The sequence below is a fragment of the Amphiprion ocellaris genome, chromosome 13 (assembly GCF_022539595.1).
Source record: "Amphiprion ocellaris isolate individual 3 ecotype Okinawa chromosome 13, ASM2253959v1, whole genome shotgun sequence".
Lineage (NCBI taxonomy): Eukaryota > Metazoa > Chordata > Actinopteri > Pomacentridae > Amphiprion > Amphiprion ocellaris.
This window is the reverse complement of record NC_072778.1, coordinates 21,593,252-21,621,224: the sequence shown is the minus strand read 5'-3', so window position 1 is coordinate 21,621,224 and position 27,973 is coordinate 21,593,252. Positions and strand designations below refer to the sequence as shown.

Here is a 27,973-nt window from a genome sequence, read left to right as displayed (position 1 = left end):
GCAGCAGCTGGTGCAGCCGAAGAGGCTACTTTGTTATAGCGGAGCCACCGGAGAGAAAACGGATGAACGGAGTCTCTCGGAAAAGTGTGAACAGTTGAGGGAAAACGGCGCAACCGAAGGCCCGTCGGCGAGATTTGGCAGTGGCAGCAGCTTTATGACCTCTCCGGTGGATTTCAACCGTGTGTTTTCACCGTCAAAAGCAGCGCTTTCTCAAAGTTGAGCCCGAGAGGAGTTCTCTCATTCAGGATGTCGGACTGAGACAAAGGGGTCTGGGGGGCATTCCCGTCGGAGCGGTGAGTGGCACATTCAAAAAACACGCAGATGAAAAGTTCACCATGTTGCTGCCCTGTACGAGGAATGAGCCGAGTTTGTGTCGAGGCGTCTAGTTTAGTATCTGAGCTGTTTTTGTTTCCAAACGAGGCCAGTGTTTGTGAGCTCGGTGGCCAGTTAACTTGTGTAGCCTCACTGTGTTTGGCCGCTGGCTCGTGGTGCAGAGCGTTTTCAGTGATAACCAAAGTGTGGGATTGGTTAGTGTTTAGTCGTCGTGGTAAACAAGCACGTCTAAAATGAGCTTTCTGGAAAGCTGATTTGATTAATTTGACCTACGGCGTGGTCCAGTGGACATTTAACTGAGCCATTTAAATTCCCGAGCAGAGAAAATGGCCTATGCGGGTAAAGAGACCTCCACTGTGAGATTAGCAAGGTGCCCAAAACTTTATTAAAACCGATGCATATTTACATCACCATGTCTTTATTTGGTACAGACTCAAATATTTAGTAGAATAAACCGTTACAGATATCTTAATGAGAACATTTGGATGAAATTCAACTTATTCCTCCACTAACACTTCAGATTTTCTAGTTTTCCTCAACACTCAGCCTCCTCTCTACGTGTTTGAACTTTGTCTCGTTTTGCATCCGTCTGTCTCAGCAGGCAAAACTTGATTCTTGAAGCCTCCTCTGAATGGGAAAGATGGAGCGGGAGTTGCTATGGTGGAAAGGACAGTTAGCTGCAGATATCCATCAGTCCCTCCGTATCAAGGTGAGTGGATGCTATCAAGCACTGCTCCAGTTTAACAGGAAGCTGTTATTATGTTGTCAGTATGAGCAAATCTGTGTGGACTGCAGGAAAACTTTGAATTTGCATGGCATTAACTCATTTGACAGTCATTTCTCTCTGAAAATAGCTGTGTGCTGTGATTAAATATTATGACTAAAACATACAGCTAGCTATATAAAATAACTGTTTAAGTACATTTTTTTTTACAAAAAATGTGAAAAACTTCCCTTTTCAAGCTCCTCATCTGAGAATATTTTCAGTTTTTGTTGTGATTCCCTTCGTGGTAAATGGAATATTTTTGAGGAGTTTCTCAAATGTTCAAAAGTCACAATGGGAAATTTTATTTTAATTCATTTCAAAGACAAAACAATTCGTATTATTAATACTACTACTACTAATCTTTATTTATAGAGCACTTTTTCAAATCCAAATTACAAATTGGTTTGCAAGGCACCAAAATAAAACAGACCAATTATAGAAACAGACAGATAAAAACACTACATGGTGTATAAAACCGATACAGAGTTAGAAAAGGTAAAAATGTTATTGAAGGAAGTGGAATTCAAATAAAATCAGGAATTGCTCTCTTACAATAAGTATGTTTTAAGAAGACACTTAAAAGAGGTCACTGACTGGTCACTCAATAATACAGTTGCAATGGTAAGAGATTTTCCCTATTTTCTGACATTTTGTTGTCTAAATGACTGTTTTTAGTACAGTGTAGATATCCTGATAAGGAAAACAAGAGCTTTGTTGATATTCCACAGCAGCATCTAATCAAATGTAAAGTTGGGAGGAAAATATAATTACACGGTCCTGCTGTCTACTTAAACATGATCTGAATTAAATTACATGGAGGAGTTAAGGCTCATTAATTGAGAACATCTTAATTAACCTCGAAGCATGATCATATTTCTTCCCATGTGTCACTTTGATGGAGACATCTGTCACTTGACTGGCGTTTTCAAGCCGAGAATCTCCTGCCATCATCACGTTGACGGTGATCAAACACAGATCGGGTTTTGAATATCAGGTGTCTTAATGTGCCGTGGATTGAAACTGCATAGAATGAAGACTATCGTGTACGAGACTGAATTAGATGTTTGAGAGTCGTATAATGAGTCACTTACTTACACACTGTTTGGTTCGGTTTACTCATGCTGGACAGTCTGACTCAGAGCGAGCTGTCAATTAGACTGAAATCTGTACGCAGGGCTGGAAACTAAACAACACACCCACGCCTTTCTCATATACTATAATGAAAGAGAGCGAGAGAGATACTGTCAGTCTAATGTTAGGTTTTGATTGCACTGTATCAGCATTTTTGGTGAGATCTCAAGCAGCAGTCTCATCATCGTATACAACGTTGAATACAATGTCCCTTTTGTAGGTGGTGCAAAGTTACAATAGAGAAATATGGTAAATGGAGGAATGCTTTTTATTTGAAGTGACACGTTAGACTTAATCACTTATTTAAAGGCAACATACTGTATATGTGTGTTAAACCTGTCTGTTTTTTACTTAGTCAGCCAGACTGTGCTGACTGGGTTTTCCCCAGTTTCTAAATACCTTTTGATAATGTAACTCCTGATGTATAAAGATGCCGGAAGAGTTTGGGCATTTTCCCAAGAAGACAATCTTTTAATAAGTGATATTTCTTTAGTACTCATAGTGACAGCAGTCTTTATAAATTCATAGTGTCATAGACCTTGTTGTGTGCTGTCAAGTGGAAATATACTACAATTTATCACAGAGAATTGGGATAGCAGGTCTTATTAAGCTTATTTGTTTTGCTTCTTTCAAGATGTCAAGTAACATAAAAAAAGATAATTAGGTTAAAAAAAAGAGTAAAATAGAAAAGGATATGATTAATATAAAATAGAATTCAATGAGTTGAGCTCAGTGAGAGAAATTACTGCACACCTACATGATATGAATTAGTCCCAAATTAAATGTAATAGATTGCTCTGACAAAAAGAAAAGTCATGATTTGAGTTGGAAGAAACCTAAAGGTTTCCGGGTGTTTGCTACATGAAGAAGCTGCCTTCGTAATTAAATGATTTGTTTATGTAATTTTCAGTTAAAAATGCCCAACGTGCTTTTTCCTGCATCTCAGATTTTAAAATTTGCTTCTTTTCATGATTGTAAACTGCTTAAGTTTGGATTTTGTTCTATTAGATAAAAAAAATAAACAAGAAAACTGTTTGAGTTGGTCTCCTCATCATATTTCTGTTGAGTAAACTATTTATGTTAAAAATAGACCGGCAAGGCAGATCGATTTTAGAGTAGTCTAACAGTTAGTTACAGGATTGTCAGTGCTGTTGAAAGACTTGATGATGAGCGGTGGTTGTTTGATGTTTTACCAAACGGGTAATAGGAAAGTGCAGTAAATTTGTAGTGGGAATAGGATGGTGAAATCAGGATCAGAGCTGTGTGTAAAAAAGGCCTTCACAGAGTGTTCAGATTTCCTGCATGGCGCCTGCTCCCCCACAGCCTCATCCAGCCTTAATGACATTTGCTGCAGTGGTAATGCCCTGATGTGGAAGATAGCGGCAGTGTGTAGCATGTGGCAAATTATCAGACATGCAAATCAGTAGGCAGCTGTGGAATCCTTAATTATGGTGCGGATCCCCCACAAAGGCACCTCTCCACCCCACACAAACCAGCCCCCCTCCTTAGAGCCCCCCCAGACTCCAGCAGCCTTCCCCCTTTCACATCTACCCCCATTCTCCTGCTGCCCTTGTACTCCCAGACAGACAGATGGACCAGAGGCAGAGGCAGTGGGAAGAGAGGAGAGTTTGGGGAGGACTGGGTGATATGGTAGGTCATGGCACCGGGGGTGGTGCTGCTATATGTTGATTTGAGAGGGGGGGGACTGTTTATTTTTGGATTCCATTGAAGTGTCAGTCTGAGCATCAATGTTGTTTTAGTTGCGCTCAAAATAAATATGACAGTTCATGTAGCCACGACTATGTCAGTAGTTTTGACCTCATTGCAAACTGTGTTTTTTAAGGTATAGACTGTGGTGTATATTTCACTGAGTTTGCTTTGAAACACAGGAAGGCTGCAACTAACTGTTATTTTCATTATTGATTAATCTGTCAATTATTTCCTTGATTGATTGGCAATTTTTTCTTTAGCCTGAGCAACAGTCCCAACCCCCAAATTTGTAATTGACTGAAATGGAAGAAGAAGGAAGAAATCAGAGAACCTTGAGGCATCAAATGTTTGATATTTTTGCTTCAAATGCAATCAATTTTTAAAGTAGTTGAACATTTTTTTTTATTAATCAGTGTGAATCCTGAAGTACCTTATGGCCTGTTTGGGCTAGTCTAAGGGATATTTCTAGACAGTCTTGACATGATGTGGATGTTTTCTGTATTTTTCTTTTATTTTAAGGACTCCTCGCTGACCCTAAGGAGATTAATCTACCAACCCTCAATCTCTTATTAAATCCAAAAGCTCTTATAGACTTACAGAGAGCAAGAAACACTTTTGAAAACAAAAATATTTTCTATAAGCGGCTTAAACGCAGAGAAAATAACTGTTTTGCAAGCTTGTACGTGCAGTTCTACATGTCTTTTGTTTCTTACTCTAAGGCAGATTGTGAAACTGGAACCTTCTGCTCTCTGCTGTTCTGTAGCTGATTGAGAAGATACCCAAGGCTGATTCAATGCTAATGCCCCCGAGTGTCTTCCTTCCACTTTGAAACACATGCAGCTAATTGAACATGAATAGGAGATGTGCTAGGGGTGAAACCTAATCCTATCTGCTCCTCAACCACTACTGGAGAGAAGGCGCTCCCCTCCCCAAACCACATAGACACACATAGCACACACAAACCCTCAGCCCATTGTTCAGAGACCCCTGCAATGACCGAAATTAACTCCAGTTCTCTGCAGCAGTGGTGAATTAAATGGAATTGAAATGAGGCTGAATCATAATCAAGAACTTTCTGTATTAAATTGAGTTTTATTTTTGATAGGGCTATTTTCTACCCACAGCCGCTCTCCTGACAGTAGTTAAAAACCCAACCACAGGAGACATGCATCACTATTATTATGCATATGCTTTACAACCCCCACGCTTCTTCATCTGTGCTTCCTGCCCACCCTGCTCCTCTCACCCCCCGTCGTTTGCTTGCCCCCTCATCCCTTTTCTTGTTCCCTCTCCAGGAACTGAAGTTACCGGTCTACCGAGCTCACTCTCCGCAGATTGGCATGCGGCGGTACTTTGCTGACTTGTTGGCAATCCTGAGCAATCGGTACCAGCTCTGTCCGACAGCACGTCACCTGGCCGTCTACCTGCTGGACTTGTTCATGGACCACTATGATGTCGCTGTTAAGCAGCTCTATGTCATTGCGCTGTCCTGTCTGCTGCTAGCTAGTAAGTCCAGAAACATCCTTCCAGCTTGTTTTCTAAAGCTATCTGCTCGTTTGAGTACTTTCTGCTTTGCATTAACATTTACTTACTCAAATTCATCATATTATGAGTATTAATGAATTAATACTAGCAATAATTTTCGTTTTGAGTGCTGTATGCTTAAGTATACGTTGAATCTAGCAAAGCAGAACCTTTACTAAGGGTTTGTGTTTTCATCTTGAAAAGTATTGCATTTTCACTTAACCTGTAAACACACACTTTGTCCTTTCTGCTGCTAGCTAGTAAATTCAGACACATCCTTCCAGCTTCTTTTCTAAATCCATCTGCATGGTTGTTTTAAGTTTTGAAGACTGTTTCGCTTTGCAGGAACATTTACTTACTCTTACTTTTCATGTTTTAATTAATACTCATAATAATTAACATTTTGGGTGCTGTTTATGTTTTCATCTTGAAAATGATTGCATTTTTACTTACCATGTAACTACACCAAAGCTCCACAGTAAATCTGTTGAACTAAAAGAGACATTGTGACTGTGGTTTATGCACACATGGCTTAAGGCGAAACACTTCCTGCAACAAGGCTAATTTAAGTTACACTGAAGAGATCATGATGTTTTCTTTCCCTCCCAGGTCTACATTTTTAACTGATCTGAACTGCGTTGACGGTTAACTGATAACGGAAAAGTTGCCTTAAAAATAAACAAGGTTTCCAATGTGGTAGGATGACTGTGCCATTGTTTTGGGACAAACGGTTGGGGATTATGCTCAAGTCTGCAGAACTTTATCTATGTCTTTGATCCTGGCTGTAATGTGATCTCAGCAACTGCTTCTGTTAAGTCAGTTTGAGATGAGCTAGCGTAGCACCTTCCTAGGTCAATATGTCCTCTAACGAAAGGTACATTCATTTTCTTTAATTTCTTTACTCTTACTTTTCTCTTTTACTTCAAACGTACGCTTAATTGCAGAGGGCAGCCCATCCACAAGCTCCTTAAAAATCTATTTGTTGCCTTTAATTGTTAAATATCTAATTCCCCGTATTTTAGCATAGTATCCATGTAGATATTCTGTGTTTTTCTTATAGACAAGAAATGGTATAAACACCAAAACCCACAATGATTTGTCCCTGCTACTTTTAACATATCTTATTCCTCTGTGCTGTAGTGCTACCTTTGTTGTCCAAAACCTATTAGAAATGAATCAGTGTGCACAGATGCAAGGATTATTCTGGGGTTGAAGTTGCATTCCTTCTTGAGCCATCTGTAATTCTGTACAAGTGAGTGAAGTAGTGGTTTGGTTTGTTGAGTAACTCTGAAAGTGTTTCTTTGAGTTTCGTGTAAAGCAGGTGTGTTATTCATCCTCTCCCTGTTGATGCATGGTGCAGGTTTTGTGGTAGTTATTAGTGTCTCTGTGTCTGTCTGGTGATTAACAGACTGTGAGGTTTTCTGTACATTAACGCAGCCCTTGGCATCATGGGTAATTAGACTAATGATGCTGTCAAAGTAAGAGTCTGGAACAGGGCCTGCTCACTTGGGAAGACTCAGTGTGTGCCTATGCACAGTCACGTACAGGCCATCTTTGCAATCAGAGAAGTCTCTGTGGTGAGATAAATTTGAATACTAGACTTGAAAGAGATTTTTTTTTTAAAGCAATCTCATGAGAATCCAAGAATAGCTTTAAGACTTTGCTCATTTAGTGAGATAGGTATTATTGGGCCGACCTGGACAGAGGGTTTTCTTCTAGTTTGTAATAGATTAGTGCAATTTTTTTTATCGAATCTTTTGATTATGGCTTTCAGTTAGTGAAGCTCTCTCCTCTCGGTTCTTCTGCGTCTGACTCCTCTAGGACTCAAGGGAGTCTCTATCATGATTGATGAATGCTTGAAAGGGCGTTTGATTCAAAGTTGTCTTGGGTTTTCATCTGTCCCGAGGTGCTTTGGTATCTGGCCTAGTTATTGAACAACCTCTCCAGGTCTCACTGCATGTCTTTGACAGGCACATACATTGTCTTTCTTTAAACTTTTCTGGCTTCCGCACTCAGTTAATTAATCGGTACTTCTTTTGTGCCTCTCAGCAGTCACTGCTTAATCCTGTTACTCCATTGTATGTGTGTTTTTGTGGTACTTGTCTGTGCATGTGGTTGTTCATGAATGAGCTCCTCCTTTTTGGTAGCAGTAAGGTTATGTTCAGTTCTTCAGACTCATAGAGGCTGAGTGTTATTGACACCTATCCCAGCTATCAGATTTATTTAGACACCTGACTTCACTCTTTAGAGACAATCAATCAGGAAAACCAAAATTAGCATTTGAAAGTTCAGTTCGCATCCCCAGTTAAGTTTCTATTGTGTTACATTCCATGAAGTCCTGCAGTGATTGCATCAATCTTCATGGCAAGTTTTGGTCCCCTAAGTCAAAGCTCTGCATACTACAGCTATTTGGAACCTAAACTGAATCATGGATGTGTCTCTGCTGTTGTCTTGATCTATTTTGCAATGTCTCTGTGGCAGGTTATTGCTAAAGCTGGATTTCATACTGTTCTTCCAGTCAACCTGATTCAGTAAAGGGTCTCCAACAACAACAAAAAAAGAGCATCCAATGAAACGACTGAGCACAGGAAGCTCAGTCATGTCAACTACACAGTGCACTTGCATAGGCTATGGAGCCCGGGGGTGGGGAAGAGCTGTGTGCTGAGGGGCACCTGCCATATGCTCTCCGAGTCAGCCCTCAAACAAAAGCCAGTCAGTGCAAGCAGGACAGCCAGCCAGCCAGCCCCTTCCGAGAGAGGGGGAGGGGAGCACACTCTCAGGGGTGGAGGTTGATGTGTGAGCAGGCGTGTGTGTGTGTATGGTAGAGATTTCCCGTAAGCTAACGTCGCTAGAAGAGGACATGGTTGCTGCGGCAACCTTACACTAAACCTATGGATTCCTTTCTTAAGGTCACCTAATTAAGATCCACATTGAAGTCTAATTTATTATAGAATTTACTATTGAAAGAGCACTACTGCTACTGACATATAACCGTTTATCCAGCTAGGTTCAAGTGGTGTCCTTTTACCTTTTTGCTGCCAGCTCTGTTTCCTCCTTGTTCTCTCACCTTGTCAGGGTCAGGCAACGCGAGCCAGTCCGGGGACAGGGCGGTCAGTAAAAGCAACCCCACATCCCTGGGGGGTTGGGAAATGAGTGGAGCAATACTTCAAAGACAGGTTGGCTGCTGATGTTAAACAGGGTAGAAAGGGAGGGAGAGGTGGTGGCCTGCAAAATGGGACATGTTGGAACTGAACCACCCAGCAGGGTGCCCTGAAATGTAGATTAATAGGGAACCCACTTCCCCCTTTATCCCAGTCTCAGAGGTTTGACGGTAATTCTGATGGAACTGTTGTCATGCGGAGCTCTCACAATTAAAGAAATTATACAGAGTTGTATAGATGGGTTTGGAAATGTTAATATTATTCATTATTCTGAGGTGCAATCAAAGCACCATTTCACATTTTTGCTTAAGATCTGTTTTGTGATTGTAATCCACAAAACTGCAGTACAGATTTCCACATTTAGTCACATTCTATGTTTTGCCTGAAGCTCTGTTTGCCCACATGCACCCTATGTCACTACCCAAACAGCAAGGCGCTTCACACCCTCATTCAGTGAAAACCCCACCTTCCCCCTACCACACACACTATCACAAATATATATACACAGAGCTGAGGTTTCTATGATTCTCCCTGGTCACCCAAGCATTCAGCATCAGGGGTCAAGGGCTGGCCCAGACCCACACTGTGAGAGTTACCAGGACCAGGGGTGGCAACACACAGATTCTGTGATGGAGCTGTGACCAATTTCCCCACTCCCAATGAAAGATGAACCAACAAATAAAAAGAGTTTAAAGAGCAAAGGGAATTCCTTCATGGCTGTCAAGTCAAAGAGAGAAAGCAGGAAAGAATGAGGATACAAATGAAGGTTACTTAAAAGGTGTAATTTTCTTAATCTAAGTCTTTATTGGTAAGGCAGTTATAAACATTAAATGATAGTCAAAACAAATCCTGTTGGGGAATACATTGACATTTATGCAGTCTTGTTAGTAGACGTTGTCTGTCACCCAAATGTGTAGTTCCATTTCTTTGGAGATGCATGTCAGGCTACCTATGCCACAGATTCAACGTAGAGGTATAAATACTTAGCTTAACTTCCTAAAACTGACAGCCCAATGCTGATACCGAGTGATTGGTCACTGTGCAGAGGTGAGACAGAAGCAAGGCACTGCTGTACTCATTGTGTAGCTCCCTTTTCTTGATTTGATATCCAATGTGAGACAACCTGGCACCCATTTTTACCCTTTCAAAGTACTTTTGGGATTTTTTTGAGCAGATTTTTCTTGTTTTTGGACAGTTAAAATGTCTGCAAATGGAGAATTGATTTTGGTCACCTTATATTTTTTTCTAGATGAACTTTTTATTTTAACAGCTGAACAAAATAGACTGTAGGTACATGATGTTGGTGAACTGAAAAACGACAGAAACAGAGGCCTGTCTTTTTTGTGCGAATGCAGCTCTCAGGTTTCCTAACTGCCCCTATCACTCTAAATCGCTCTTCACCTCCACCGCCTCCTCTTCCCCAAACCGCACACCTGGGAGGTGGCACTGCATCCTGGTTTTACCTCTCTCTAACGCTTAACCTCTAGACCCTGCCTGTTTACTCAACCTTTTTAAAGATAAAGATAAAGATAAAGTTCTTTATTTCTCCCCACTCCAGGGGAAATTTACATTGTTACAGCAGCTTTATTTACAATATATACAAGGGTGGCAAAATTTTTTAACAGAAAAAATAAAAATAAAAATAAAGTTTAAAAGTGCAGAGATCACATCATCACTGTCACCTGTGGGTAATAGGTGTCTCATACATGCTGTGTGTGGGAAAAGTAGTAGATGTAGATGAAAAGAGAGGACTTTTTTAAACTTCTCAACTGTGTCTCTTCTCCGTTTGCCAACTTAAGATAGGATCATTGCACTGCCTGCATTCCAGGTAGGCTGAACTCACAGGAGAGGAATGCAGCATCTCTTTCAGGCTGCATTCACAATGACGACAGTAAAACAGCACAAGGAGCTGAGATGGTGTTGGCATGTTGCAACAAGGATTCAGTGAGGAGATGAAATACACATCACAAAGTTCAGGCTTATCAAACTTTGACTTGCAAATGGTAAAAGGGCACAATGTTGATTTATTCACACTGGTATGTAAACCTAAATTAACTGGCCAGTGCTGTACATTGCAGGATGACACCGGATATTCAATGTAAGCACTGTTTAAAAACCGGCGTTAATGTGTCTATAATGTGTACTGAGAGCCGTCCAGTCAACAGAGCATTTATACTTAAACACCATTTGGGTAATTAAAAGCGAAAATGTCAAAAAATAATTGCGTTTAGCTTCTTAAATGTACAAAAAGTATTTCATTGTGTTAGTCTTCATTACAGTTTGCTGGATACATGTTGGTTTTGATTGTTGGTTTTATAAAACAATCTGCAAAGTCATCTTGGGTTCTAAGAAGAGGAAAATCTCACATTATTGAACCTAATTGATTAAATAGGAAAATAATCAGTAGATTGACTGATAATAGTCATGAAAAGTAGCAGTCAAAAGAAGATACCAGTTGATATCTGACACTAATGAGTTGTGTTGCAAAAAATAGAGAACAAGTATCAGCCTCAGACTTCGTCCACACTAATTACTCCGGCAAAATGAGAGATTTTAGTATTGTTTCAGAAATCATCCTGAAAACACATCACCTGACTGTTCACATACACTAGGCATACACGTGCTGGTATAAACTATTAAACTATAAAATATGCACAGGAGTCAGTTCGTTTTACAGTAACTGAAACCAAATTGTGGCTGAAACTCATGCTGTACTTGTGTAGGTTTCTCTGACATTGCTTCAGTTTTTGTTTTTAAAGCCTTTGGGTGTCTCATGTTTCTCATGTGCCTGGTAACCTGCAGTTGTAAACCAGAGGAGTAATCACAGAGCACAATGAGGAGATTGACTGGTTCTGTGTCTCTTAAGATCAAAGGGGCTGGGGCTGTGTGGAGATTGGGGGCATTGATGGCTTTTTATGGCTGCGTCTGTGTGGACATAGCAGTCGAGCAGCAGACAGAGCACTGATGCAGAGGATATGAGGGTGAGAGAATGGGGCAAGTGTGGACTGGGCCATGGAACGAGTCCTGCTGGCTATAAACAGCTTTGTTTCATTGTGCTTCCTGTTCTGCTGGAGAGACGCCATTACTGCCTCTCTGCTAATTACTCCCTCACCCCCACCCACCAGGATGTTGGACTGCAGATCCTATTCCCTCTCTTTTCCTCTCTCCTGCACGGCTTAATGATGGATCGCAACATCAGTGATAAAACTTGCACCATGTAGGAAGACAGCTTGCTTCACCAGACGTAAAGAGGTCAATGAGGTCCATCAAATGCAGTGACAGTGGCTATGGCATGTTGGACAGTTGTTTCCTAGGGTGCTCACTTTTAAGTCAATAAAGCACTTGTTTCGACTGTGTGGTTACCATGGTTTTAGATTAAAAGATTTAACCCAACAGAAGGTTGTTGTTGTTGTTCCCAGCTTGATGCATATTTTTACCAAACCGATACATACACTTTTAAATCCTAGCATGGGGATATTCTGTAATCTTTATCAGCAGGCAGCAGAATGTACTGTATGTGTGTGATTGGTTGTATATTTGTACAGGTTGTGAAGGCCCCATTTTGCTACTGCAAATGTGTTTTTGTGAGCAGTTTGAGAAGTAATTATTTACAGTTTAGAGTCATACTAACTGTACTTTTCATAAATGTGGTGAAATTAAGAATAGCTCTGGGCAGAGCTCGACAAATTCGCACAACTGGAGTTAGAAAAATCTGCCTGGCAAAAATGTTGTCAAACTTAGCTTATTGCAAACATATTTGATGTTTTTCTGTGACTGATGGTTTCGTATGTAAGAAAAAAAAAAACAGTACAGAAAGGCCAAACAAATACTTCATGCTGTTTAGAAGCTGTTGCAATTTCATTGTTTGTCCACAAGACGGGAAATTAAAAATGTTAAAAATGTCCCAATGACTACATATGAGGTAAAGCACATATTGAATTTAATACTTGAATTCTCTCCCTATTTAAAATGCATAAGCAACATCTAAACATTTAATAAATGATGTGTTACATATTATAATGTAGTAATGAACAGCTACAAGGACATTTTAATCATTTTTAAATGTACAGTATTTAAAAAAAAAATGATAGCTTCTGTTGTGAAGCAATTTATCATTACGGCTGTTTTACAGTATTGTGGCAGCAAGAAGGAGAACCAAGCTAGTTGCAAGTTAGTCAATTTTATTCTTCTTATGCCAGAGATAGACTGTATGAACCAAACCACATGTGCCTCTCATAGGGGCTTGTCACACCCCCTAAACCCCCCGAACCTCTGGGTGAGAGACCCTGTATAACATGTACACCACACAGCTCCCCCCCGAACACCCAGAAGGGAACATGGCACACAAAAACAAATCAGTCTCTTAACGGGGGCTTAATAGACCTGCCGAAACGACTGCGCCGAACCACGGAGTCAGGGCGAGGAACCTGCAAAACAGAGTGGTCATCAGTGGAGCGCACAGGAACAGTATGGTCCATCACAGGCGGGGAGACACAGTCAGCAGCAGGAGACAGAGCCAAAGGTCTGGTAGGAGGACGGCCACGACGGGGAACCTGACCGGGCAACACAGTCTCACCTGCTACAACATAGGCCGGCTTAAGGCGATCAACAGTTAACAACTTTGTACGCCCACCCATATCCAACAGAAAACCCTTGGTACCTGATCAAGAACACGAAACGGACCATCGTATGGAGGCTGGAGGGGGGAGCGGTGGGCATCGCGGCGTACAAAAACAAAACGAGCCGAATTGAGTGCCAAAGGCACAAACGACTGCGGAAAACAATGATGCATTGGACCAGGAGCTGAAGAGCCGCCGGACAAAAAACTGTCCATAGAGGAGCGGAAAACCGGGGCTGCTGATTCTGACAAAAACTCACCCGGAATACGAAGCGGCTGACCAAAAACTAACTCTGCAGAAGACGCATCGAGATCCTCCTTAGGGGCTGAATGCAACCCGAGAAGGACCCACGGAAAACGGTCCACCCAACTGTCATCAACAAGGGAAGCACGCAGAGCTGCTTTAAGAGAACGGTGGAAACGTTCACATAGCCCATTAGCCTGAGGGTGGTACGCTGTTGTACGGTGAACTTGCACCCCTAGGGAGCGCGCCATCCCTGTCCAAAGCTCTGAAATGAACTGGGGGCCCCGGTCAGAAGTAATATCCGAAGGAACACCAAAACGGGCAACCCAGGCCGAGAGGAAAGCACCAACCACATCCGCTGATGCGGTGGATGAGAGGGGGACCACCTCAGGCCACCTTGTAGTACGATCCACCATAGTGAGCAAGTGAGTAAAACCCCTCGAAGATGGGAGTGGGCTGACCAGATCCACATGCACACGATCAAAACGCCTGGCAGGGATCGGAAACGGTTCAAGAGGAGCGGTAGTATGCCGATGCACCTTGGCACACTGGCACGCAACACAAGAAGCTGCCCATCCCCTAACGTCTTTGCGCAAACCTGGCCAAACGAAACGGAAACTGATCGCCAGGATCCATCAGCCTTAGGCACCATGTGAAGGGGAGAGGCCCAGGGGCTGTTAGAGCTCCGCACTATTCCTAACCTCTCCATAGGAGCAAACTCCTCCTTGGCGCACGCCAATTTTCCTGCGTCAAGACGCCGTGCGTGCGCAAAAACCGGCGGACCACTTGTAGGAATGAAGTGCTCCACTCCGTGTTTAGCAACCGCAGAGGAAAAAGCTGGAGTAGTTAGAGACGGAAATTCAGCAAGAAGGCTCTGAAAAACATCGCCGGACGTTGAAAAAGTTGCGTGCGGAACCGACCCAACACCTCCAGACTCGCAGGGAAAAGTAGCAAAAGTCACAGCGTCTATGAGTCTACGATTAGCAACATCAACCAACACACCATGAGCACACAAAAAATCAGCACCAATAATTGGAACAGTCACAGAAGCAACTACAAAGTCCCACTCGAAATCACGCCTGTGGAAGCAAACAGTTGTCCGTTTTGTACCAAAAGTGCCAATAGCAGAGCCGTTAGCTGCGCTTAGCTGTGGGCCGCAACCACCACGAGTCGCCATGTCGTGGCTCGTGGGGTGCAACAAACTCTTCTGAGAGCCAGAGTCGATCAGAAAACGACGTCCTGTCAGTGAGTCTTTAATAAAGAGCAGCTCACCTCGGTCACCAGCGCCCACAGCCGCCACTGCGTTCCCAGAAGAGTCAAAAGTGCACGACGGGACACAGCGCCTAGCTTTGATGCCAAACCTCCGGTGGTAGAAACAGAGGGGGCTCCCACGCCGAGTCCTCGCGCTGACAGCCGAAACCACCGCGGGGTCCTTTGGGGACATCTGCTGGGGACCCATCGTAGCACTTTGGACCATAACCCGTCTGGAAGCCAACAGGACACGGTCAGCCTCTTCTGCTAGGCCGCGGAAATCGCCAGCGGCTAGAAGCGGAGAGTTAGCCAAAGCAGCCCGAACTTCACGCGGGAGCTGCCGCAGGAAAATATGAGGAAAAAGAAAACCGTCTGAGGCCAGGAGCGAGAGCATGTCGTCCATAAGGTCCACCGCAGTACAGTCTCCCAAACCGGACAAGCTGAGGAGTTTATCCGCTCTCTCCGCAGGAGACAGACAGTATCTCCGCACCAGGAGCTGCTTGAGAGCGGCGTATTTCCCACGGTCAGGGGGGCTACGCAGCAGCGACATCACCCGGCGAGTGGACTGCTGATCCAGGGCAGCAACCACCAAGTAGTGCCGGGAGTCATCCGCGTCCACACCACGAAGATGGAATAAAGCCTCAATGTGCTGGAACCATGAAGCCGGGTCGCTTTGCCAGAAGTCCGGAAGCTTCACTGCGGCGGTCACGGTAGCGGACAAGGCCGGCTGGGAGAGCTGGAGGGAAGTCGAAGCCGAGTCCACCGCCGAGGTCGACGATGAAACACTCTCCAAAGACGGTTCAGTTATGTTCAACTCAGGGGTCACCAATGTGGCAGCAAGAAGGAGAACCAAGCTAGTTGCAAGTTAGTCAACTTTATTCTTCTTATGCCAGAGGTAGACTGTATGAACCAAACCACATGTGCCTCTCATAGGGGCTTGTCACACCCCCTAAACCCCCCGAACCTCTGGGTGAGAGACCCTGTATAACATGTACACCACAGTATAATCATTTGTTCTCTGCTTACACACCAGCATCTATTTATTAATGTCCGCAGGAAGAGTTAGAGTTGCTGACAAACACACTAATAAACAAATCAGCTTACGACTACATTATGATGTTTTAATAAACCGCTTATGAAATATCTCTATGCTCCTGATTAATTCTAAATAGGGGGATTTTAAAGTGTAATCTTATTAAAAAAAAGACAATTATGATATGTGTGTATGTCTTTTTTGTATTCTCAAAAATTCATATCAGCCTCAAGAATGCGTTTAAAGGTTGAGCCAAGATTTTGGGAGCTAGTCGGTTTCATTAAACATCTCCACTAAAAACTGTGTGTAGTTCATGGCACACAGGTTTGAGAGGACAGTCTGTATCAGAGTAACCTGACACCTCCTCGCCCTTATTCTTAATGTTTGAGAGGAGGCCTGCTGGACCCTTGGATTAAAGCCAGAAACACCCCTTTCATTGGTCGCATGGCCCCCCGAGGCCTCGGGGCTGTTGCTATGGAAGGGAGGACGTCTGGGGATGGGGAGGGGGCTCTCCATAATGACATTGCTCAAATGTCTGAGAGGATCTGGGGTGAGGCATGAGGACAGAAATATTGGGGATCGAGCCGAGTGAGTTTTTCATAGAAAGTGTTAGGCTTTTATAATCCACTCTAAGTGCGGCGCTCTCTGCAAGCCTATAGTGATGCCTCTCTAGGCATATTAGTGTAATAGCTTAGCTTTATGGCCAGATGTTCAGAAGTAGTCAACTTAATTGCAAATGCTTAGTAGGCACTTGTTAGGTTTTGTGGAAGCTGGAGTAAGCTGCTACAAACCTGCTGCACATGATAGTAATCACTGTAAAGAAAGGAAGAAAGCAATTAATATACATTCCTTTGCTAAGATTAATCATCACCACCGCATGTCCAGATTGAAACTTGATTTCTCAAACCTTTTAACTAGAATTCATTCACGTTTAAATTTATTGTCAGATTCGGATATTATGAGCACTCAAACAAATTTGCCTCATCATTAACTTCTCTAACTTACTTATATGTTCACATTATTGTCAGTAAGCAAGATATGGAGCCCTCCAAGGGTCACAGAAAGTTTTGGTTTGCATTACTTAGCATTAACTTTTGCATTCTTTCACACTATGCCTTACATTCCTTCTGAGCTATACAAACGGTTTGTGTGTTGGTCCAATCCAGTTCTAATGCAGTTTAGGGAAACATTCTGAAGATGCTATTTAAAGAAAAGGTATTGTGACGCCAGTGCATTTATTACTGGCAGTGAGCATATTGTAAATATATATTGTATAATATAATATTGTATTTTAGCAATGAATCTGTTGTAACTGATCATTTTAATTATCACAGAATCTATTTTTTTAATCCATGAATTCAAATCTATAAAATAGAAACAGATGTATGTAATAACCTCCCACAGCAAAGGCGGACAATATGTTGTTTTTGCCTCAAAAACAATATTTAGTTTTTCATTTTTAAAGTTAGTAAATGGTTAGAGGAATACATCGCATTTTCTTTGATAACTGATCAAAGTGACAGTTTGTCAAAATTGCAGTTGAATGAATTTCTGTTGGTTTAATTTGAGTTTGAATGATGAACTGATAGTTTCAGCTCTGCAAGGAATACTTTTTTGTGGGAGGATGTGTTTTTGAATCATTGCTAAAATTTTTTATCAGTAAAATCAAGAATAAAACAAATTTCCTGCAGACAAACATAAACAGAGGAAGCCTTGGAAAATGTAAATGTAATCCGTTGAAGAGGTTTAAATGTCTATATTATGCAAGAAGAAATGTTTCTAAGTTTTGCAAATGAATGTTGAATGTTTGTATGTTTCATCTTTATGGCTCTGAAGCATACAGATGATAAAATCTAACCTCACTATGTCTGTTTCTTTCTTTCCAGGTAAATTTGAAGAGAAGGAGGACCGGGTTCCCAAACTGGAGCAGCTGAACTCTCTGGGCTTTATGTGCAGCCTTAACCTAGTTCTCAACAAGAGGGATCTGATCAAAATGGAGCTTCTGCTACTGGAGACCTTTGGCTGGAATCTGTGCATGCCTACACCCGCCCACTTTATTGACTACTACCTCCATGCCTCGGTGCAGGAGGGTGACCTCTACAATGGCTGGCCTCTGTCCTCACTCTCCAAGACCAAGGCTTTCATGGACAAATACACTCACTACTTCCTGGAGGTGTCATTGCAGGGTGAGTTTAGAGGGAGAATGATCAACTGGGCTTTACTCTTTGTCCCACATATCTTTGACATGAACTCATCAATGGATTGTGTACAGTTAATCAAAGAATTAATTGAACTGTTTTCTTCTTGTAGACCACGCCTTCCTTAGTTTCAGACCATCCCAGGTTGCTGCTGCCTGTGTGGCGGCATCACGTATTTGCCTTCAAATTTCCCCAAGCTGGACGACTGCTCTGCATCTGCTAACAGGCTACACCTGGGACCACCTCACCCAGTGCATTGAACTCATGTTGCTGTAAGAGACATGCCAAAAACACACAACAGTACAGAAAAAATGCATATAGAAATAGAAAGCAAGGCTTTGCAGAGGAGCCCCTTAAAGTGCAATGGAAGGAAACCCAAGATAGACAGCCTTAGGCCTCCATTACACGCTTTAATTTGCCATGTTTTTAATTTTTAGGTACTGCTTGTTTTAACTAGTAAAAGCTTGTGTGTGTATGTGTGTATGTCTGTGTGATCTTGTGAAATCTGTCCATCTGATAATCATAGCTGATGTCCTCAGAGCTGTGTAATTTAACAACAATAATTAACTGTAAGTCGCAGATTTCTTACTAAGTGGTTTTCGGTGTGTTCATTTGTGTGCAACCATAAGTATAACATGCAACGGCTAATTGTGTGGGAGTTACTGATCTCTGCTCCGGTTACTGGTTTTATCTGAGCAGCAGTTTTTTTTGTTTTTTATTTTATCTTTTACACAAGAATTCACCCACTTTACTCTCTGCCCTCAGAACAATTGTGATCATAGTTGTAATTCACCACCAAATTGCCTACACATTTCCTTACTCCTAAGTTCATCTTTTTGTTATATTAACCACTGACGATGTGTGTCTTCTCCTTTCACAGTGCTCATGACAACGATGTGAAGGAGGCCAATAAAGCTAAATCCACCCCTCCTCACCGGCCCTCCTCTCTGCAGTCCCAGCCCTCTCACCTCTCTCCTGTGTCGGCCATCCAGAGACCAGCCTCCTCCACTTCCTCCTCCACACCACAGCTGCTCTTCCAGCCAGATGGCTTCCCACACCTTTCCCAGCATTCCCCATCCCTCTCCCAGCTCCAAACCTTAGCTGACTCCCAGGCTTTGAGCTCTGTGGTGAACATGTCCCAGGAGTTCCTCCAGAGCCACAGGATGGGTCTACTAACTGGGGCTCCCTCTATCACTCCTGGGGGTGCGTTCCCCTCCTACCCGAGCCTAACATCAGGTCTGCAGCCAGGGGCGCGTGCGTTGCCACTCCAGGGCCCCATTTCTGTGCAGATGGCCCTTGCTGGAGAACCACGACATTGTTTGAGCATGGCCTACAGCGGGGGATACCTGGGGGCTCATCACACGTTCACAGCTGGCTGCTTTGACAGGTGACGCCAGGAGACGGAGAGGGAACACAAACCCCTACGGGAGTCCACTGCTATGCTTCCGTCCCAACTCCCTACCCCGAAACATCCTCTTACAGACCTCCGCTCTCTCTCCGTCAGCACTGCAACACCTTCAGCTTGTCCAGCTCCCCCGTCCCTTTCGCAGAGACGCCTCAAACGCAAGCAGAGGGCCAAAGGCAAGACAGACCCAGTGGAAGTCATCACACTGACGTGACAAATGCTCCACTGCCTCATATGAAATATTGAGGCACTGCAAAAATGTTACTGCCATATTCTAAACTGGATTTACAAATCTGTGTTATTATGAGACTGTCATCACTGTGAATGAGATGAAAGCAGCAGTGTGATCTCACACCCACCTCATTCAGTGCCTGTTCTCAGTTGTGTGATAGCTGAGCCAATTTTAGAAATGCACAGAACACAAAGTATCTGTGATGAGCGTGTCTTGCTGCTTGACGTGTTTTTTTTTCTTTTTCCCATTTTGTAATCCCAAAAATTGAACACATTTTATAGAGGAAAATTTGGATGGTATTGTTTTTTGCGCCACCATTTGAGAGTGAGATAGAAGACAAAATAGAGGCTTGTCGCTGACTTGGCACGGCATAAAAAGGCTGTATACGTCAGCAGACTATTTGGTCGTGTCTCCTGAATGTCAGTGAACGTTGATATAACGAGCTGAAGGGCTTCTCTGGGAAATCCTCACAACATACAACCTCAGAGGGGATGAAGAATTCTTTGTTTCATGCACAGCAGGTGAATCCACAGCTCAAACAGGCCTGCGGTATTTTGTTTCTTCTTTTATGTTCTCCTCTTTCCTCATCTTTCTCTCCCATCTCCAAAGTGGAGCCTTGTGGCAGAGCCTTCACACATGCAAGTGAAAACGTGGCTCTCTTACAGCTGCAGGCTTTGTCATACTAAAGTTCTAATTTCTCCCGAACCACTCAAAGAATTCAACACAAACTGATGTGACTGGACCAGCATGGTGAAGGAGACATGGACGTTGGTTGTGTATTGTACATATGAAATGCTGCTGCCTTCTTTTGAACTTTTGGTTCTGTGTCTGTGTTAATGACTCCAATGTTTACATGAACCACTAAGTATCAGGGACTTTAACAAGATTACTTGAATATGATGCCATTGAAACATGCCGTAGCTTTTATTTATGATGACTCGTTTTTATCTTGTTCTTGATTTTTTTTTAAATAAATTTTTGTTTGATGTAGTGTAGATTTATATGCCAGCTTAGAACCCACCATTGATTAATTTTAGTTTTCTTTGTACCCGTTCATAGAAACTGTATATTCAGGCTCAGGTTTAAAGGCTGAAGCTAGCAGTCTTTTCTTCATTATTCTGTGCTATTGCGCTTTAAAGTGGATGCTGATTCAGTATCTGTGGGGGCTGCAACATTCCCCTTCTTCATCACTGGACCATACTCTGTACAGCTCAGTAAATGAGTGCATGAAACAGTCTATTTGCTACAGAGTGGAACAAACCCTCGGTCACTGGCTTCACCCACAAACATCTGCAGCCAGTCCTGGGTAATTGCTTCCCAGATTTCTAAAGCTGCAATCCCCAGTCTTCCACTTCCTGTTAAAGTGTAAACGCATCCAGATTCCCAGTGCCGGTCAAACTGGTTACCATGGTGATACCTTAACTGCACGGACCCCGGGTTTTGGGGTGTTTTGTTGACTGCATTCTGACTGAATTATTACTGAAATTTGCGATTATCTGTTGGTTATTTTCTCAACTGATTGTCCATGACATATCTAAAGTACACCATTTAGAAACTAACAAGTTTTATCCTGCCAAAAGTGGAAAACACAATAATATTATGTTAATATCTTTGCTATATATGGCAAAAAGCAGGCTAAAATGAGAAATCATTTGGCATTCTTGCTTTATATATTAAACAGGTAATTTAAAGAAAATATAAACTGATGAGTCTACTAACCGTTCTAGCTTTAGGCTGAATTGAAGATGACTTCTTTTCAGTCTTGTGGAGAATTGTTACCTTGTTCTGGAACAAATTGTTAATAACTTAGATCTATAAGTTACAACTTCTTAAGTTTTAAATTTCCAGTGGTTTAAATGTTTTACTTGACACTTAAGCCCGTTGCTGTTTGCTGTGGACTCTGGACATCCTATCATGTTTGTGCCTCATCCTAAGTTCAGAGACATGTACAGACATTCTCAGATAACACTACATAAAGCCTTCTAAAACTGCAGCTCTCAAGATTAATGTAATTGCAAATCACCAAATCTTTAACAGACATCTGTTTGCTTTCCCACCACTGAAAAGTACACGTTAATGCTTTTCAGCGATATGAACCATGATGCTATGCCTTTTTTTTGTATGTTGTATGTTATATTTTCTACATTCCGTTTGTTTTCATTATACTTTAGGTAAATCTCTGTAATTCTTCCAATTGATGCTGTTGGTGTGGATTAGTTCTTTTTTTGTTCTTTTTTTAGAGTTCAGTTTGCTGTTTTCCTCAGAATTCACGAGCAGCTTCTCATTGAGGTGTCAAAGGTGCAATATGTTGTTTTTCTGTTGAAACTGACCGCAGCCATCACTGTCTCATGTATACCACTGGTTCATCTTTTGTCATATTTTGGATAATTGTGCGATTTCACTTGCCGTAGCTTGATCCCCTGTAGAGGGCGGTGGGCTCTGAACACAATTAATATGTTGCATATTGCAGCCACATGCTTTGAGTGATAGATATTACTGAATGCTTTTTTGTCTTTTAGCTAGAGTTTTACCATGCATTTTTCTCTCCTGCGAAAGGTGCTGATGTCACTCACACCAAATAAACACTTGTCTTATGTGATAGTAACAAAATGACACCACAAACTTCCAATTTATATTTTTATATTCTTTTATAACAATCTGTAGTCTTGGATTATGTGACACGGAATGATAAGAAAAAAAAATTTTATCATAAAGTGCCATGAAAAAATAAACACACAAGTGAGCGGAGTTTCTGAGGGTTGTGGGTTTTTTGTTCTTAAAGGAGTGTGACTGGAGTGCCTGCAGCATGTTGGGAAATAATGGTTTGCTCCACTTGGTTTAGATGGAAGACAATAAAACAGCTGCAGTGGATTTTACACTCGAACATCCAGCTGTGGCCCCATGTTGTCGATGAAACACACCATTCTTTAAAACTACTAAATTAAACTAAAGCCAGAGGTGGCATGCAATTAAGAACATTTATTTAAGGTTTGTTGTGCTTTAATTTTCTTTTGCTTTTCTTGACTACAGTCATGGAAAAATTATTAGACCACCCTTGTTTTCTTGATTTCTTTTTCATTGTAATGCCTGGTACAATTAAAGGCACATTTGTTTGGACAAATGTGATGATAGCACCAAAAATAGCTCATGAGAGTTTAATTTCAGAGCTGATATCTAGACATCTTCCGTGGTTTTCTTGATAATAACCAAAATCATTTAAGTTCTACATCAATAGCTATGGCATTGTACCTCCAAAAACAACTTTTATTAATTCCATGTTTTCTTTTCTGTCTGTTTTAGTCTCATGATACACACAGGAGTTAGTACTTGATTGCATAAACATTGTTTTTGATGACTGCAGCCATGCGTCTTGGCATGCTCTCCACCAGCTTCTGACATTGTTCTGCTGTCAAAGCAGTCCATTCCTGTTGCACAAATTCAAACAAATTTGCTTTGTTTTGGGGCTTGTGGTTCTCCATTTTGCGTTTGATAATTTTCCACAGGTTTTCAATTGGATTTAGATCTGGTGATTGAGTAGGCCAAGGCATGGTTCCAATGTTCTGATTCTCCATTCAGGCTTTAACTGACCTTGCTGTGTGGCAAGGGGCATTGTCTTGTTGGAAAATCCCGTCATTGGAGGCAGGAAAGAGTTTTCCAGCTGATGGAAGAAGACTGTTTTCAAGATTAGCCCTGTAAATGACCTGTTTCATTCACCCTGCACACAATTGCATTGGCTCTGTTCCATCCATACTGAAACAACCCCAGATCATCAGTGATCCACCCCCAAGTTTTACTGTAGGGGCAAGACAGTCTGGTTTGTAGACTAAACTGGATTCACCCCCTAAGAGAACCTTAGCCCAATTATCAACAGCCCAATCCTTGTGATCCCCAGCAAAGAGTAACTGGGCTTTCCTCTGCCTTTCATTGATGAAGGGCATCTTCCATGCCCTGTGTGACTTCAAACCAGTTTCAAGAAGTCGGTTTCCAACTGTCCTCGAGGAACAAGTCACATTTCTCCACAGTGCCTACTCATTTTTAAGGTCCTTGGAGGTCTAACAATGATTCCTGACAATTCAATTCAATTTTTATTTATATAGCGCCAATTACAGGTCAAATTGTCTCAGAACGCTTTACAGAATCCAGAAGATCATCTGGCAGGGTAGAAAGACGTTTCCTGTCACGACCAGCTAGCAGTTTGGTAGTACCATGCTGGGCTTGTTTTTTCTTGGTGTAATGAACGGCTGTCTTGGAGATCTTCAGTTTTTTCACTACCTGTCTCTCACTCATGCCAATTTCCAGCAGTGCCAAGATGGCTGCCTTTGTGTCTTCACATAATTCTTTAGTTATAGGCGTTATGTGAGAGCTGACAACTTCTGAGTTGTGCTACAGCTTGAATGTAAGCAGGCAACCACTCTCGGCCTTTACATGTGCAGTGCTGCTTTTGACATGAAATGGCCTCTTATGTACCCTGGGAATACAATGAAGCACAAACAGGACATAAAGTATTATGTAATCAGCTGCATTTTTTGCCGTGTTCATTGTATTCTTCAGGTAATATACCTTTAGTGGTACCAGGCTTTGAAATTAACAAGAAATTAAAGAAAACAAGGCTGATCTAATATTTTATTCCATGGCTGTATATAAGAAAAATACTGTCTTCTTTACTATAAATTTATCTGACAGTTAGATCTCTATATTCCATTACAGGATCAGGATTAAACTGCTCAACAGTATGGAAAAGTGTATTTTCCCTGATGATACAGGAGGCTTATTTGTTACACTGTTTGCTATCTGAGTGAAGGATGCGCATATTTTTTCCACTACTGACTACATTCCACTTTGTGCTTGAGGTCAGATCTAAAACAAATATTTTAATCTGCCATGCCCACGGTTCTAACCATGGGTGGAATAGTAAATCCAAATACAGTACTGTTCATCAGACCACTGACAAAGTTATTATTCAACATTTAAGAGACAAGTTTGGCCTTTCATCTGCTCTGGAGCACTGCCTCCTCTGCTCGGTCAGAGCTTTCTATGTTGTCTGGCATTTTGATATATAGAAACCTATTCAGTGATGGAGCTCTCTGTCACACACAACTCATTATGCTCCTATACAATGACTGCAAACTGACCGCCTTCCTCATGGCAGACACAGAATAGTCTTATAAACTGCTGAGCCTTAGCTTTGTTCCCTCCCAACACAATAAATTTTTATGTTATTATTGAAATGAGACAGTGTGGAACATAATCATGTACAAACGTCTAAGCATATCAGCTCTAATCAGCAATTCAAACAACAAAATATTGGAAAATATATAATGAGACTGAGGAGAATTTTTGCAGACCTTCTGCGCTCAGTGGATCGTCTTCATGGATCATTTTCAACGTCTCCTGTTGGCTTTTGTATGCAGAGCTGAGAAAATATATCGCCGGCCTCTTTTAAATGTGTCCTCGAGGAAAAATCTGGGGAAATGGTTGAGTGTGGGTGCAGGGAGGGCGGCTCACAATGCAACATTTAATCTGCATTATTGCTGAGCTTAAGCTTTCATTTAGACTTGCTAATTACTTTTAACACATGGCTCCATTTTCTGTGTGCAAATAATCAGTGATAGGATGAAAGCCTGAAAGCAGCTTTATTACTTCTTTTTGTGTTTATTAGAGGGGATATGTGTCAAAAATGTAGTTTTAAGACCTTCATTATTTCAGTTTAGTAATTTACATTCAAATAGCTACACAGTGAACATAGTTGTGTTGGATCTGCATTTCCATCCTCCACAAGGTTCAGTTTGAGTTTTGCCTTGTGTTTGCACCCTTTGTCCAGGTTTCTACAACGTCATGGTAGTGATAAAGTTGTGTGACTGTTTTACAGCGACTAGAATTTGCTCATTATCCTGAATCAATGTTTTTTTTTATCCTCATGATCCAAACTGTTATTTTTCTGTGTTTTATTTGCATGTCGTGCACCTTTCTGGTGGCCAACCTATACAGATTTACAAGGTACTTGACAAAAACCTGAATAGCCACATGACAAATCATAAAGTACAGTTTGGCACATTGGAAAAGGAGTACATTTTCCGAATATTAGATTTACAAAACAAAAATCTACAGCTATGCACACAGTCTTTTGTCTCAGCTGTCAGGCATCTTCTTTAAAACTTGCCAAAACAAAAGTTAACTCAACATACCAGCCTCAGAAAACCAATACAAATTTTCAGTTGTATCTTATCAAACAAACATTTTCTCAAATCACCACACAAAGGGTAGTGGAATATAGAATAAAATTCATCCTAAGCCCCACCCAGGCCACCAAAAACACCCACAAATGCAGCAGCAGTGCCTTTGTATCTGCTTATCTCAGCTGCCAGTGCCAGTTGATCTTGACCAAGTTTTGTTTCATTTTATGAAATGACGCTGTGCGTTATTCCTGTAAATGGAAAACACTGCGGTGACCCCGTTAATCAAGAATAATTGTGTGAATGATATATATATTTTTTTGTCCATTTTTCTTCTGGCAGCTGAACCAGGCTTTTCCCACAGCCTCACCATTTCACCTCTCTGCTTTTTAAGACTTGGCTCCCATCCCATATTTCCTTCAAAAGCTCTCCGCAGTAAATGTATGCAGCTCAAGTAAGAGCCTCATTGGCTTGATGCTGGATTATTGTGGAGGTCATCATCCAAAGACTGTGATTTTACTCATCACTGACCCTGTAGGGCTCTTTCAACTGATTCTACCGTTACATTAATTCCTCATATGAATGGACTTGACAGTGAACAGTGTCTGTTGCTGTTCAATACGTGTTTTTTGTCCTGTCTCCTCATTTGTATATATCAAAGAACCAGCTTTGTTTTGTGTATTTTTTATTCAGCACAATAAATCACATGTTTGATCAGTGCACAAATACAGACTGAAATTTATAAAGGAATTTCATTAAAATTAATTTCTTCTTGTAAAAACTCTTTCCCTTCATGCAGTGACTGGTTCAACGCCCCTCCAGTGTTTTATAGAGGATTGAGGGCGCCTCTCAGTGGTGACAATAGAGAAATGCAGCTCTAGTCAGTTTCAGAGAGAGTTCAAAGCACAAAGGGTCTCTTGATGTTCATTTTACCAAAAAATTTACAAAAAGAATTTAGAAAAAAAATCACGTTAAACAGTGAGCAGATGTATATTAGATGGCATATTTCCAAATTGAGGGTGAACCCAGTGGCGTATATCCAAATCACAGGACGTTTTCAACTCTGTAGTTGAATTATTTTTTTTAAAGATAATAGACACAGTGAATTATGTTCCTTTGCTATTTTGGGAAATCCTGATTAAGACATATAAGATCTGAAAAAAAAAATTTAAAGCAGAAAAAGAAGAAGCTATTTCAGATTTCCTTAATTTCATATTTTATTCTTCAAATGGCAGCACAGTACGAAAAAAATATGTTTTTAAAGATTTCTGTGCCTTAGTAAGATTTCTTACTATGATGTTGATTGTGGCTTTGGAAATCAAATAAATTCTCACAGAAGATGTTTTGACATGTCAAAGCATGAAAAGCACGTCTTTCCATCTCAAATCACAATATTTTTTAGAACATTTCTGCTCAGCCATCTCTTATTTGTCTGGATTAGTTTTTTGTTTTGTTTCTTGCATAAGGTATAGATATTTCTAAAGATATTTGTGAAATTTTGGCTATATATATCCAACAAAAATGTGCTCTTCTACCAGCTTTCAGTTAATGTATTCACACTTTGAAATGTCAGATTATATTTGAACGACAATATCTCAGGAACTAATAAAAAATAACAAAAGCCTCAAATTTTCAATATTATTTCTTATCATGCAGTTGTTTCAAGCAGCTGCACAGTGGCTTGGTGGTTAGCACTTTCGCCTTGCAGCTAGAAGACCCCCGGTTTGTGTCCCGGCCTTCGTGGGATCTTTCTGCATGGAGTTTGAATGTTCTCCCAGTGCATGTGTGGGTTTTCTCCGGGTTCTCCAGCTTCCTCCCACAATTCAAAAACATGCTGAGGTTAACTGTAATGCTGAGTAAACTATAATTAGTTTCCATGTTAGTTGTACTTTGCATGTATCATCTGTCTTATCATGCATGTATTATACTGTGTGTTTTATGGTCCTTGTGTCCCCCCCCCCACCTCTCTATCTCTATCCTCTACCTCTAACCCTCTACCTCTATCCCTCTATCTCTACCTCCCTACCTCTACCTCTCTACCTCTTCTGTCCCTCTCAACCCGCCCGGCCAGCAGGCCAGCAGGCAGATGGGTCCCCCCACATTAGAACCGGGTTCTGCTCGAGGTTTTTTTTCCCTGTTAAAAGGGTGTTTTCCTTGCCACTGTCGCCTTTTGGCTTGCTCTGGGGGTCAGGCA

General features: G+C 41.6%; 1 protein-coding gene across 2 annotated transcripts; it reads left to right on the top strand.

Annotated features, from left to right (window-relative positions):
- Nucleotides 1-22,354, top strand: ccnjl (cyclin J-like). 2 transcript variants are annotated; one of them, XM_023277609.3, is made up of 6 exons: nucleotides 1-293; nucleotides 935-1,042; nucleotides 5,236-5,446; nucleotides 17,658-17,957; nucleotides 18,082-18,241; nucleotides 18,850-22,354. In XM_023277609.3, the coding sequence occupies exons 2-6, from the start codon at nucleotides 965-967 to the stop codon at nucleotides 19,358-19,360; spliced, it is 1,260 nt and encodes a 419-aa protein (XP_023133377.1). In that variant the 5' UTR covers nucleotides 1-293; nucleotides 935-964; the 3' UTR covers nucleotides 19,361-22,354. The 2 variants fall into 2 exon arrangements, with proteins under 2 accessions (XP_023133377.1, XP_023133378.1); XM_023277610.3 differs by having other exon boundaries at nucleotides 932-1,042.
- Nucleotides 22,355-27,973: the final 5,619 nt, after the last annotated feature.